The sequence below is a fragment of the Podarcis cretensis genome (genome assembly GCF_951804945.1).
Source record: "Podarcis cretensis genome assembly, chromosome: 7".
Classification (NCBI taxonomy): Eukaryota; Metazoa; Chordata; class Lepidosauria; order Squamata; family Lacertidae; genus Podarcis; species Podarcis cretensis.
This window is the reverse complement of record NC_137176.1, coordinates 14,937,781-14,953,339: the sequence shown is the minus strand read 5'-3', so window position 1 is coordinate 14,953,339 and position 15,559 is coordinate 14,937,781. Positions and strand designations below refer to the sequence as shown.

Genomic DNA, 15,559 nt, shown 5'->3' with positions numbered 1-15,559 from the left:
TTTGTTGCATCAATTAAGTGTTTTAAATTTGTTGTTAGCCGCCCAGAACCCGGTTTTCTGAACCGGGAACGGCGGGGGTATAAATATTTATTATTATTATTATTATTATTATTATTATTATTATTATTATTATTCCTGCTGCCATATATAGTTCCATTTACTAGCACTCAGTGTGAATATTACACAACTTGCATAGCCACAAGCTTGACTAGAAAGGGACTAGGTGTGGACAGCAGGGAAGAGAAAGTAGCAGCGATAGCAGGAAAGGAAGAATCAAGAAGGGGGACAGGAATCTACAGGCAAGCTTTCCTAAGCAAAAAAAGAGAGTTGGCAACTTGGGATGGTTGCCCTGGCTCCACACAAGAATTGGACTCAAAGTTGGAGAGCCGAAAGGATAGGGTGGAGGAAATCCCCTTTAGGCAGCTGTTAACAAGATGTCTCTTAATCAGAACTAGCCAGGTTTATATTCAGCAGCAAGGTTGAATCTGCAAAGAATCACTAGCTCCAATAGGCTGCTGGTTCGGATGAAGATTCTGTTATGGACAGAATCTTCACTTTCCATCTGACTCTGGTCTAGAATGAGCCACCATATTTAAGCAAGAGCCAATGGCACAGCACATATGTGCCCGTTTTACAAATGGAGCAAAATACCAAAACTTTAGGATGAAACACACATGGAAGGGTGGAGGGAAGAGGCAAGCATCTTGGCACAGTTCCTTGCATCTCCCCAGAGCTACCAAAACCAGGATTATGCAAAGTGAGGATGCAAATTTTGGAGCTGAATATGCATTATCTAAATGCATGGTGTTCTTTTTTACGTGCAATGAGGATATTGCACCATACACGCCAGGCTTCCTCAAACTTGGCCCTCCAGATGTTTTTGAGACTACAATTCCCATTATCCCTGACCACTGGTCCTGCTAGCTAGGAATCATGGGAGTTGTAGGCCAAAAACATCTGGAGGGCCAAGTATGAGGAAGCCTGGTACAAGCAGTTCCTGCGATTCTCCTCCCCACTTTGATATCAAAGGACTGTAGTTTCTAGCAGCTGAGTATGCCGCCATATTGCCCTGTATATTATTTCTAGCTTGCTGGCTGTGCAAACCAATCAGCAATGGCCAGATCAACATTAGGAGTTTTGAAGTTGCAAACCTGCTTGCTTTAGCGAGAGGAAATGCTCTGCTTACCAGTAGCACTGGGACCAGAGCATCACACTTTCCTGTTATCAGTCAATTACTGTAATCGCCACAATGTAAAGATAAGTCCACAGAACGGCCCCAAATGCAGATTTATTGCCCATTTTCCTTCCTAAGGAGCATCGCTGCTGAGAGTCAGTCATTCCAACTTCGTGATTTATACAAGAGAAAACCAAGACTAAACTGCGCCATCTGAGTGAATAATGCCATCTCGACCTCAAACAAATTAACGTAACGTAACATGCAAGTCAATCCAAACTTGGGACACATTCCAACTCTTCTTGAGCAAAAACAGCCAAGGAGACCACTACTGCCAAAAGCAACAACAAAAAAACCAACCAAGCATAATGTTTAAAATAATCCTAGCTCATCTGAAAGTCAGGATAAAAGCGTGCTTTCTCATAATGCAGCATCTGACCAGGATGAGATCATTTGGTTCCAGACTGTATAAAAGGCGCACAAAATTCCACCCACTATGAAGTAGATACACAGAGCCTTTTAAATATCACCTTAGCTGGAAAACAGGTTGGTGGGCCACAGACGGATTAGAGGGTGGGTGGGGGGGGGGAGCCGCCCACACAAAAATAGAAGCCAGCCCACTCCTCAGTTTTGCAGTCAGTCCTTTTCACCGTCAAACCCCCAGAAACTGCCAAAGCGTTTGACATTTACCAGAAAATCTTGACAATTTAAAAAAATTGTTCTCTTTCAAGGCCCTACCAAACTTTTGAGGATTGTTAGTCATCCCCTGGATAATAATCAGCAAAACTGTAGCTCCCATTTTACCAGGTAAGAAGGTGGAGAAATCTGGATCCAGCAAACTAAATCCAGTTATAATAGTCTTAAAGGTAAAGGGACCCCTGACAATTAGATCTAGTTGCAAACGACTCTGGGGTTGCAGCGCTCATGTCGCTTTACTTGTCAAGGGAGTCGGCGTACCGCTTCCAGGTCATGTGGCCAGCATGGCTAAGCTGCTTCTGGCGAACCAGAGCAGCACACGGAAACACCGTTTACCTTCCCGTCGGAGCGGTACCTATTTATCTACTTGCACTTTGACGTGCTTTTGAACTGCTAGGTTGGCAGGAGCTGGAACCAAACAATGGGAGCTCACCCCGTCGCAGGGATTCGAACCACCGATCTTCGGATCGGCAAGCCCTAGGCTCTGTGGTTTAGACCACAGCGCCACCCAGCACCACCTAATAGTCTTAATTTCATCTAAATATGGATAAGGGAAATAATGAGCATGGCCCCTACTCCTTCCGGTCAACGCCAGCTACCTTCTTCCAACAATATGAACCAAGACAGAGTTCCTTTGAACATAAAGAGAATCAGAGTTTCTAAGTTTTCTGAGAATTTTAGAAGGCCATATTCTCTCAGCACTAGATTTGAATTTACAGAGCAGTAGCATAGTGAAATACCCCAAGATGTAATGGGATGTGGGTGGCGCTACCGTCTAAACCACTGAGCCTCTTGGGCTTGCCGATCAGAAGGTAGGCGGTTCGAATCCCCACAACGGGGTGAGCTCCTGTTGCTCTGTCCCAGCTCCTGCCAACCTAGCAGTTTGAAAGCACGCCAGTGAAGTAGATAAATAGGCAGCGCTGCGGCAGGAAGGTAAACACCGTCTCTGTGTGTTCTGGTTTCCATCATGGTGTCCTGTTGCACCAGAAGCAATTTAGACCTGGAAAGCTGTCTGCGGATAAACACTGGCTCCCTTGGCCTGAAAGTGAGATGAGCACCACAACCCCATAGTTGCCTTTGACTGGACTTAACCGTCCAGGGGTCCTTTACCTTTTCTTCTTAATTTCTTATCCCTTAGTAGTAAAGTAAAACTCTGCCGCCTTGTGGGATATCTTCAGGAGAAGATAGGGAGTAAATCCTACACAAATCCAGAGTGGAATCCCTAATACGATGCCCCCATGCCCCCTTCCGGCAACTCCTGCAGCCAAGCAGGTGCCAAACATGTTGTTCTGCTTTTCTTTGGACCACATCAGTGAGGCAGAGAGGAGGGTCTTGTCATCTGGGCAGTCCAGGACCTTCAGACACACTGATCAGCCTCGTGTACCATGGAAGGTCACTTCAGTACTGCCAATCCAGTGGTTTGACCTCACCCTTGGAGGCGCCCTCTTAAGACCGATGGATGTCAACAACAACGAAGTACTGAAGGCACAACTAATCAGTGTTAAATGTTCCTTCACATGCTTTCTTTGTTACCATGATAAAGAGTTCCTCAACGGGTCAGGTTAAGGTCCACCCAGCCCAGCAATCATTGCAAGAGTCCCATAGCCAGCAATCCCAAGCGGTCCACTTGAAAATGGTGAATTTTGTAGTTTGATGGTCAATTTTGGACACAATGGAGAGATAAAGGATTTTGGATTATCATAAAAGATGCAGGAGGAAATGGTTAACAATAGGGGAGAGGGAAGTCCAAGAGAATCTCATTTTATGGATTTGATATTGTTTTTGTGTATATTTTTCTTTGTTTTTGGTGGTTGTTGTGTTTGTTGTTTGTTTTTGTTGAAAATTTAATAAAAATATTATTAAAAAAGAAAGAAATTGCAAACACACCAACAGGTCAAAGATTATGGGAAATTGAAGAAATGGAGTTATATTTCTAGGTGAGATTTTTGTGGAGAATAGTGCAAGGGACTGGTTCTTGGGTGAACAAGTTAAATCCTACTTGACGTGTAACTAAAATTTTGGAGCATCTTAAGGGGATGAAGCAGGTGTCAGATATCCATGTTTGCTCCAACTTCAAAACACAGCAACCCAGATAATTATAAACACTGCACTTCATAAATTTGTGAGTTCAAATTCTAACCCCTTTCGGGGACTATAAATGTTTCTTATGTGATCCCCAGCTACATAACTGGCAATCCTTTCCCAATCATCAGGGCTGTGTGCTCTTGACATTCCACACCAAGAAGAGTGCAGTTCTGCAACAATGAATCGTGTGAATTACTACCCTCCTAGTTTTTGTCCTAAGGTAGACAATAACATCTCATTCTCCAATCACTAGAAAGCTTGCTGGCCATGCCGCTCCCTGCTTAAGAAGTTTCACCAAACAATTAAAAACTTATTTCTGTCCTAAGGACCAAAGGAAAACATCCTGTCTTTTTTTGACTAGGGGAGGGTTGAAGCATTGTCAGATTTTTATAAACACCACCCAAAAAGGTGCAGCAATAAAACCACTAGCACGTTTGCAAAGCTAAGCAGGGTCCGGTATGGTTTCAAATTGGATGGGAGACCATGTGCTGAAATTCATGCATTGCAGAGGGTTGGACTAGATGACCCTCAGGGCTCCCTTCCAAGTCTATGATTCTAAGTCAGTGTGCCAGCTCTGCTGGAGAAACACCAACTCCCTATATAATGCTTTAGGAAAAACCCACCCTACTGAAAGTGGTATTGGGAACAGTTAAGAGCAATTGCAAAACTGAGTAAGAGAAGCACAATCATGTAAGGATTAAGGAGCCCTCCGCCCCAATTTCAATTGTAAAGAAACCCAATTTGATGCTTGAACTCTTCCCCCAATTTGCTCATTTTGCGCTAGCTCATCTTCCTTCTTATCAGTTTTTTGCTTCCCTCCGCTACGATTTGAAGAGTTTTGGTGGCTGTGCATTTGTGCACAAAGGTTTGGTGCTAAACTGCAGAATTCCTTTCAAACCACTCCTGGAAAATTACCACCCCAATATCTCTATCTCAAAAGCACCATCTGAATCCCCATAAAAAATGCATTGGTTAAAAGAAAAACACATTTTTATTGCAAAAAAATAAAAAATAAAATCCACGATTTTCCTGCAGTAAACCCATATGTGACATGTTTTCAGATCCCACGAAAAATGAGCTACACACAAAAGAGGAAAAAATGCACTTTTTATGTAGGCAAGTGGTTGCTATGAGCAACCCATCTTTCTTCCCCCGCCTCACCCTAAAGCCGAGGATAAGGGCAGCACCCAATCCCCAGGCAGATGTCCCAAAGATTCCATGTTGACAGTGGCAAGTTGTGAGGACATGGGATAATCCTCGCCTCTCTAATAAGCAAACACAGCCCTGCTAGAATTCAGAAGCGACGCAATGCTGGAGATCATTCAAAACTCCAAAGGGAAAGGGGCAAAAATCTACCTGCCGCCTTTTACGATAGCTCTGAAACCACTCTGGATAATGAAGCCGCACAATGCCACGGGTATCCGTGCAAAATGCAGCAACAGAACATCTACCCACAGTCAGCAGCCCTTGCAGCAGAACGGATTACATCATCGCTTTGCAGAGCTGAGCCACTGAATACGCTTAAACCAAAAGCACCCAGTCAGATGGAGCTGCTTTGCCTCTTCTGCTCCTGCAGTTATCACCTGCCTCCTCCTACCTTTGGAGCAGGAAAATGTCACACACACACACACCAACACAAAAAGAGAGAGATCCACCTTGCCCTGTTCGCCCTCTTCTTACGTGGGCTTCCAGATGTCAGAAAGAACTCAGCTCACACACAAAAAACACCTGTTTTTCCCTCTCCCACCCCAAACAAAGCAATCTGATGAAACCTGCTTTTAAAACCTCAAGCAAGAGCCACAGATGGCATTAAACTCACAGCAAAATTGGGACGGCAACCTGATTTCTGTACGAATTCAAAGGGTGGGGTTTTGTAAACGGAGGACAGGAAGGTCACTCCCTTTTCCATTTGTCATTAAAAACAAAAAAAAAACAAATTTCCTTCCTAAGGGTGAGGCAACTCCACTGCACTAAACACTCTTTTCCCCAGATGTGCATTAAAAAACACAAAAAACTGGTGGCAACTCCCTTTGTTGCTCAGCCCAGCCGGCTGCTTCACTTACATTGTGCTTTGCCTATTAAGTCAGCGCTCTGTCCAGTGGCGAACACTAGTGACATAAGCCACACTAAGGGAACACCCATTTTTTCCAAGCTCTTGCTGCCTGCCTGAATTCAGTCGGCTGTAGCCAGCTCCCTGCTCAGAGAACACACAAATTAGCCCTCTCATCAGTACAAAAATGCAGCGCTTACCTTTTGTTTAACCATGTGGCTCTTACAAGGTCTGCATGGTCTGTGCTAGTTTCTTAAGATCCACCTCTGCTACGCAAAGCACTGTCTGGAGATGAAATAGTCTGTGTGCATTTTCCTGCGTTATTCACGAGTGAATGCACCACACACACACACACACACACACAGACGTTATGAACCATTCCTTCTGCAAAACTTTAACACCGTTTTGCCTCTGTTTGTACCTCTTAGGTTATCATCAGCAACCATAAATGTCTGAAGACCTTTGTCTGCTAGGCACTTGGTCAAGAGTTACAGCTATAACAACGGATCGATAGATAGAAATATAGCTCTCTTCTATAAATATGTGAGAGGGAGGAAAGCCACAGCAGCCCTGACTATAAGTGAGGACAGCCACAACTGTCACCTTTGTAAATTGCTTTGTAATTTATCAGCTCCTAATGGCATTTGAAATTAGCCAGGCGCTTTTTCCACCTGACTATCGGCCACCTGCGACCAAGATGCTCAGGTGCCAGAATGCTGCCTGATGTCTCCAGCATCTGGAAGTGCATGCCTGGGAATCACTGGATCTTGACGGTTTTCACACGCAAGCAACACATCCTGTAGAAGTCTATCAGCTATATGTTATCTGCACGATCAGAATGCATTTCAGGAACCAAAATGCTTCTTCTGTGCAGCCTGAGCGGGAGTAGGGAACAACGTTATACAGTGGTACCTCGGGTTACATACGCTTCAGGTTACATTCTCCGTTAACCCAGAAATAGTACATCAGGTTAAGAACTTTGCTTCAGGATGTGAACAGAAATCGTGCTCTGGCGGCGCTGCGGCAGTGGTAGACCCTATTAGCTAAAGTGGTGCTTCAGGTGAAGAACAGTTTCAGGTTAACAACAGACCTCCGGAACGAATTAAGTACTTAACCTGAGGTACCACTGTAGTTAATTGTTGCAGCTTGTCTTCACTTATCCCCACCCCACCCTACTGCCCTGCTCACAGTTGTGAAGAATATTCCTACGTTTTGAATGGTCTGTGCAGCCATTAAGAGGTAAAGGTAAAGGTAAAGGGACCCCTGGCCATTAGGTCCAGTCGAGACCGACTCTGGGGTTGTTGCGCTCATCTCGCTTTATTGGCCAAGGCAGCCGGCGTACAGCTTCCGGGTCATGTGGCCAGCATGACTAAGCCGCTTCTGGCGAACCAGAGCAGCGCACAGAAACGCCGTTTACCTTCCCGCTGGAGCGGTACCTATTTATCTACTTGCACTTTGATGTGCTTCAAACTGCTAGGTTGGCAGGAGCAGGGACCGAGCAACGGGAGCTCACCCCGTCGTGGGGATTCGAACCGCGACCTTCTGATCGGCAAGTCCTAGGCTCTGTGGGTTTAACCCACAGCGCCACCTGCGTCCTACCATTAAGAGGTAGGAATAGGCTAATATTTGTGTGGACTCTCCCTGGATCAAGTGACTTTTCTTCCTTAAGTTCTCCAAGTTCTTAACCTAGCTCAAGGTTGTCATCGGAGCTAGCCAGATGTTTAACTCTGAATCGATCAGTCCATCCTTTGAAAAATAAGACTTGAAAACAGTCTTGCCCAAAAACAGCAATGAGATATTCCGTATTGGTGACTGTGACCTTGTTTTAAGGAACCATGTGCCCTCTAGCTATACACCTGAGTTTCTAACACTGCTTCCTACTATTCTAATGCTTTGTAACCATATTCCCCTCCCCACCTCTAAGCCTCCCACTGGCAGCTTCCTTCAGATGCAAATGCTAAACCACAGTTCAGCATTACAAGGATGGAGCCTCTATCCCAGGCTCAACCGTTCCCCTCTTCATCTCCTAAACGGGCTTCAGGGAGACCAGAAGCATCTCCTTTAGATTAAGCGCAGTTTGGTGTGCCACAACTGGTGGGTAATCGTCATGAAAACAAGCCAGTTTCATAAGCGCGTCTCCGCTAACAGCAGTTAAGGTGAACCATGGTTTCTCTGGGTTCGGACAAACTGTGGTTAATCAAAAATGGAGGGAGAAACAGCTGAGTTCCTCCTCACAGCAGTATCGGAGAAGAAAAGGGGAACACGAAAAGCAAGGAAGGAGGTTAGGTTTGTTCCCACAGGAAGTTCACAGTCTGTTGGGGGCACTGGATTAACATTTAACAGGAAGAAAGACTGCTGAAAACTTCTCTTGGAAAGGGCAGAAAACTTCTTCTGAGCTTCCTTATTACTCCTATCTGAGAAGAGCATCTTTTCACCTTACTTTAAGGGGGGAAATCCATCCCATACCACCTGCCACACAGGAACTTGCATAAGCTTTCTTTCCTGTTAACTGCTAATCCAGGAACTCTCTCTGGGGCTCAAAAGCACCCTGATACTAAGTCCTAACCAAGCTAATAATCATTGCTATAGTGCCAAGGTAACATATTTTTCACTCGTACAGCATTGCTGGAAAAAGCTTCCTTTAATCCTTTTTTTTAGGCAATGCAATCTGACCCCAAACCAAGCCAACATGTTTGTCACATCCTGAAGGAAAAGGGTGCCTTGTTGGGGAGCCCCATACCCAACAAACCCAAAAGTTTGCCTATGTTGGTACGTCTCCCAGATGGAATCCATTTAGGACCAATGCAGCAGTGAGTAGCGAGACTTATTCACTCTTGTTTGTATTTCGACGGGGGACTTTGCTCAGTGGCAGACTCCATGAGTTACATGTGGATTCCTGCAACACTGGGGGATTGGACTAGATGACCCCCAGGGTCCGTTCCAACTCTTGATGTTGTTTAGTCGTGTCCCCATGGACCAGAGCACGCCAGGCACTCCTGTCTTCCAATGCCTCCCGCAGTTTGGTCAGACTCATGTTTGTAGCTTTGAGAACACTATCCAACCATCTCGTCCTCTGTCGTCCTCTTCTCCTTGTGCCCTCCATCTTTCCCAACATCAGGGTCTTTTCCAGGGAGTCTTCTCTTCTCATGAGGTGGCCAAAGTATTGGAGCCTCAGCTTCAGGACCTGTCCTTCCAGTGAGCACTCAGGGCTGATTTCCTTCAGAATGGATAGGTCGGATCTTCTTGCAGTCCATGGGACTCTCAAGAGTCTCCTCCAGCACCATAATTCAAAATCATCAATTCTTTGGCAATCAGCCTTCTTTACGGTCCAGCTCTCACTTTCATACATCACTACTGGGAAAACCATAGCTTTAACTATACAGACCTTTGTCGGCAAGGTGATGTCTCTGCTTTTTAAGATGCTGACCATTAAGTTGTCATAAATGGATGCAGCCCAAAGCATCTCTCATCCATACTGGAAGCTGTTGGCAATTGTACTACAGTGAAAATGGAGACCAGAGCTATTATAAGGGGCTACTGTTTCTGTTTTTAAAAAAGACTAGAGTACAACTTTGATCATAAACAATGGAAGCAGATGTCTAATTCCAAAAGTATACAAACACCTGGAAACTGTTGAACCACTGTACTTCTACCGACAAGAAAAAGAGAGTGGATTGTGGACCTAACTCAAAAGAGGTAACAGCTAACGTTACCAAGCAACAGGTAAACTGCACGGTGATGCTATAGGACTGTGGCAAGACAAGAAGTTTTGACAGCTATGCCTGCTCACAAAGTGCCATCGGAAGGACTATAGCCAGGCTGAACTGCCAGGTCATATGCAAAGGAAAACTACCTAGCTACCTAAAAGTCCAACAATCGTACAGGAGGAAAAGGAAAGCAACAATCAGAACATTGGGGACATGGTCCAGAACCAAACATAAGCTATGTGTCAATGCTACTGCTAATGTCTGGGGCACTGTATACGATTGCTGCTTTAACCTGACTCACAATAGAAAAGTTAAGGACGCTGTGCTAAGTCAACACGATCAGATGCCATTAATCCACAACAACACAAAATTGTAGAGCCAATTCACTGTAGCAAAATATGCACGCTACCATCAAGTGTAATACAGTGGTACCTCGGGTTACAAACACCTCGGGTTACAAACACTTTAGGTTACCAACTCCTCTAACCCAGAAGTAGTACCTCAGGTTAAGAACACTTAACCCCAGGATGAGAACAGAAATCACGCAGCAGCAGGAGGCCCCCATTAGTGAAAGCGCGCCTCAGGTTAAGAACAGTTTCAGGTTAAGAACGGACCTCCGGAACGAATTAAGCTCGTAACCCGAGGTACTACTGTAATAGCACAAAGAGAAGCAAAATTCACACCTCTTGCCCCCCCCCCCCAACTTCGGACCAGAAAGGAAGCAGGTTATATCATCATTCAAAGGACCCCCAAATACGCCTTCCATATGAGAGAAAAGAGACGAGCACTCACTAAAAAGTCCTGGTGGTCCCACTGAACTTCAAATCCCAATGCAAAGTACCAGCCAATGCCCCCAAATTCATTTGCTGTGTCTGTACAGATGTATACAGCTTCGTAATAGGACTGTAATCACAACACAACAGTAAAACCAACAGGTTGAGATCACCAATATGAGCCTGTGGCTTTGCAGCAAGGGGTGGGGCAAACCGAGAGTATAAAGTTTGAAGTACACTTTCCAAAGCAGGATACAACAGTTGCACACACATCACTTAGCAAACTCCTCACCTTCCAGCAGGTAAACAAATGCTTGCAAACCGTGCTGCTGGGCTGCAGCAATAGTCAACATTAAGAGAAAGCCTTGCACTGTATCAAACAATGGGCAGGGTCTGTTAGCAGCTGCTGCTTGCTAAGCATCTAACAGGAGCAGCTGAATTATCATTGAAACATGTTTGAATCCTCCACCTGAGCTTGCTTATCAAGCAATCACTTTGGAGACTATCAGGAAAGCCCTGAGGTTACTCCAATCATGGTAACATTTGACCACAAGCACGGAAGCATAGATTGTGTTTTTTTTTTTTAATGTTAGAAGTCGCCACCTACAAGTGTGTGGTACATCTTCAAGTTGATTCCCTCTTCTAGACAAGGAAATAGTTTTAATTCCTCCTAACCAGCAGTGGCATGTTTTGTTTTGCTTTTTAGCACACAGCTCTGAATATTCACCATGCTGGTTACAGCTAATGGGAGTTGGAGTCCAACAATGCTTGGCCTAGATACAGATGCATAAAGGAAGTTGGGAAAGGAAGGGGGGGGGGAATCTGTCTGAAGATCTATGTTCACTTGAAAATATTTGCATAATGAGACAGTAAAGAAGAGCGGAGAGCTGCTAAAGATCAGTTGATAGGCAGGAACACACGCATGAAAAAGACGAGGACCTGACTGTGAAAGCCGCAGAAATTTCGCACAGCATCTGAGGCCAGTAATATTTAGCACAGGAATCCCGACTGCAGTTTTTCATGTTATAATATGTATTAAGTCCGGGACTCAAAATGAAAAGATTAAAAAGTAAATCGCATTAATGCAGCCTAGTGGCAAAGTCAATATTTTTATTCAGCATTTTCATCTTCCAAGAGTCTCCTTGGCTGGGAATTTTCCGGCATAAGTGGCCACTCCAACAAAGATCACATTTGTATTACTCTTTCTCAGACCTATGCTTTTAAATATCCATAGAAGGTTATCAGATGGCAAAGATGAAGCACATATCATGCCAACCCCCGAAAAAGCCATTTATAGGCTTGATTACTTCCTAGCTCTTTTCTGCCTGCAATATCAGATTATTAAACCTGTAGCCATTTCCATCACACGACCAGAGTCCCGTTATTATTATTTTTTCAAGAGACTCTACAGTGTTACATCTGGAAACAGAAATGGAAAATGAGGTCACATACCAGGCATTTTCTCGCGTAACTTTCCTTCTCAGATGCCTTTCGAAAGGATCAACAAAAAGGTTACCAGGAAACAGTGTCAAGTAAGAATGCTGCCACCATCTTCTAAAATTAGACGCGCATTGACACCTCTTAGGCCGAACCAAATGCCGTCACCAGGCCAGGGTTCTCTTTTTTCTACGTTTTTAACAACAAAGCATTGTATGGTCTCTACAGTTACACACACAAATACCCTGCACCAAACTGGAAATGATGTAGGCATTTATTCATTTGCTCCCCTCCATTTGTCAACACTTAAATTGGAAACTCAATGGGGTTTTGGTTTGTGGTACTCAACAAAATGACCTGTACATTGACAGCACTATATTTTTAAAAACGGCTCATCAAAATGAATCACTGTTCAATTAATAATAAGGTTGTTATAATATATAGAGCATGTTCTACACAGCATATAGGAATGAACCATTGCTATTTGGTATATTATAAAATCACCTGAAGAAAATCACCAAGACAATGGATCCTAGGCTGCAACTGAAGAAATGATGAAACACTAAATACATTTATAGGTTCAGCAAGCTACATGACTATTAACCAACAAACCAGCCTGCCATTCTTAAGAGTATCACCAACCCTCCATTTTCTTTGGCTTCCATTTGGTAAAAAAAGAGAGTCACATATTTCTAAGAGAGAGGAAATTATACCAAGCCCGTTAATGCTAATTAGCATTCACACACACAAAGCTAAACGCAACAGCCGAGTACAGGGCTAAATCTCAAGCATAATCAAAGCAACAACTTTTAAAATCAATATACTTTTAAAATCAATATACTTTTAAAATCAATATACTTGCTTATGGACCCTGAAGCTCACTGCTAAAACAAAACGGTCCCCTCTTAAAAAGGGAAGACAAGGGCAGCTTCAGGTTCTAGGAATTCACTGCTTCAATGCAAGCACAAACTAGGTCAGCGCCAAACGTCTGGCTAGCCAAAGCCAATTCTTGCTGAACTTAAATTACCTCCCCTCCTTTCTGTCTTGCTCTCTTCCTGAAACAGCAGATCTTGAAGATACAGTATTTCTTCCACCATGGCAGTGCGTTAAAGATCGGGGTCTTCACGACACCCATAGCCCGGTGCACGACGTCTGCTTCGACATCTTCCTCCCAGACCCAGTGAGGACGTCAGCTTGCTCAACAGTTGCTTTGACTGGATTTGCTACCAAATAGGCTTTGGCAATGATTGCTTTTAATCCCCTGGTAATACCAAGCTGCAACTGTTCACAGCTAACGACAGGACATGGCCAGTACTGCTATAGGGAAAGGTCCCAGACCGGGGTAGTGAAAGGGCTGCAAACAAATCTTTGTAGAAAGAGAGGTTGCTGACAGGAGAACTGAATTGCAGGAATTAAGAATGCTAACCAACACGCTAGAAAGAAACTCGCTTAGGTTTAATTTGTGTGCACTGAACTTAAAGAGGGCTATGCATGCAAACATTTTACCCACCGGTTGGTCTGCTGATAACGCTTTGCCTTAAGCTAAAACTTTCGGTTATCATTAATATTACTGCTTTGAAAAAGAGTTCTGGTCAGTGTTTATCTGCCCGCGGTATGCCAACAGTACGTGCTTTATTCAGCGCTACACAAACACACACGGTTAGAAACTCAAGACATAAAATCTAATCACCAAATGGCACCTTAAACTTGGGCTGCTGTCGCCACAATGGAAAGTCTAGACCCAGGGGTCAGCAAACTTTTTCAGCAGGGGGCCGGTCCACTGTCCCTCAGACCTTGGGGGGGGCCGGACTATATTTTGGAAAAAATAATGAACGAATTCCTATGCCCCACAAATAATCCAGAGGTGCATTTTAAATAAAAGCACACATTCTATTCATGTAAAAACATGCTGATTCCCAGACCATCCGCCGGCCATTTTTATACCGCTTTTATATTTTAAAGAACAAATCCCAAAGCAGTTTGCAACGCATAAAGAAAAAAAATCAAACAAAACAATCCAGAATAAAACTAATTAAAGGAAAATATTTCAGATCCTTCTCTAAGTGACATTTTGCTTTCCCTAGTCACCAACCTGGTATTCAGAGATCTCCACGTGGTCTCAATTGGACCCACATTAGTTGCAAAGCGCATATATGTTTTCCCCACATGCAGCTTCATGTTATGCAAAACGGCTTCTAAAAGCTGACGTTGGAGAGATTTACAGTAAACGTAGGAGACTTTGCTATAAGGTACTTGCAGGAAATTGACAGACTCCCCCTGCTAGTAAGGCCTGGGCGCCAGGCAGTTGCCAATTTCAGGACAATTTGGATCTTAAACTACACAATCCTTAAAACGCTACGGAAAGCAGGAAGGTTCAGACTGGTTGGACCTGTACTATAAAAAAAACCAACCACACAAACATTGGTTAAACAGCTCGTTTTAAAACAAAGCCTGGACAGGGGAGAAAGTTAAACATTTTGTACTAAATCATTTCTGCTGAAGGAATGAGAGAAGGCAAGTAGCAAAACCACCAGGATTAGCTTATAGACTTCCTCCGCTCATTATCTGAGCAGAGTCCCAACTGCCCCAAGAAGGCAAAATAAAAATTATAATAATTCTAACAGTTTTATTATTTATACCCCACCTGCCTGGTAAGCGGGTAGGGGAACTAGGTGAGAGTTATTAGCAAACCCCCGTTCCCCTCACAAAGCTACAGTTCCCAGAGTGGTGTAACAATAAATCCCTCTGGGAAATCTGGGAATTTTAGCTCTGTGAGGGGAACGGGGGTCTCCTAACAACCCTAAGCGCCCTTAACAAACTACAGTTCCCAGGGTACTCGGCGACGGGGGGAGCCACGACCATTTAAAGTGGTACGATGCTGTTTTAAATGCTTCGTGCAGATGGAGCCCAAATGCAGAAAGCACTTAATCCTATAGCTGTTTCCCACAGCTAGTGTCTTATTAAGACTTTAATAGGCTCTGTCCAACACAAACGGCGCAGCATGCAGATTGCCTGGGTCACAGGAGGATATTCCACCGGTGCAGAAGCAAGTAGCCCAGCACCCACAGCAAGCAACATTTAAATAGGGTGGCAGCTTCATGGAACACCTTTGTGGGTGCTTTACTTTCTTGGGCTCCATGATTACTGCAGATGGTGACAGCAGCCACGAAATTAAAAGACGCCTGTGTCTTGGGAGAAAAGCAATGACAAACCTAGACAGCATCTTAAAAAGCAGAGACATCACCTTGCCCACAAAGGTCCGTATAGCTAAAGCTATGGTTTCCTCAGTAGTGATGTATGGAAGTGAGAGCTGGACCGTAAAGGCTGATCGCCGAAGAATTGATACTTTTGAATTATGGTGCTGGAGGAGACTCTTGAAAGTCCCATGGATTGCAAGATGATCAAACCTATCCATTCTGAAGGAAATCACCCTGAGTGCTCACTGGAAGGACAAATCCTGAAGCTGAGGCTCCAATACTTTGGCCACCTCATGAGAAGAGAAGACGCCCTGGAAAAGACCCTGATGTTGGGGAAGATGGTGGGCACAAGGAAAAGAGGACGAGATGGATGGACAGTGTTCTCGAAGCTATGAACATGAGTTTAACCAAACTGCGGGAGGCAGTGGAAGACAGGAGTG

The 15,559-nt window shown here is 44.3% G+C and overlaps 1 protein-coding gene across 7 annotated transcripts in view; it reads right to left on the bottom strand.

Annotated features, from left to right (window-relative positions):
• Positions 1–15,559, bottom strand: part of TRIO (trio Rho guanine nucleotide exchange factor) — a 259,894-nt gene that overhangs the window by 206,795 nt on the left and 37,540 nt on the right. The window contains exon 1 of one of the 7 annotated variants that reach the window (XM_079984878.1): positions 12,950–13,034. The exons of 5 other annotated variants lie outside the window; for them this stretch is intronic. In XM_079984878.1, the coding sequence (XP_079841004.1) occupies positions 12,950–13,019 (70 nt within the window). In that variant the 5' untranslated portion in view covers positions 13,020–13,034. Of the gene's footprint in view, positions 1–6,205; positions 6,225–12,949; positions 13,035–15,559 lie in introns of those variants that run through there. One more of the 7 variants, XM_079984881.1, reaches the window with a different exon arrangement.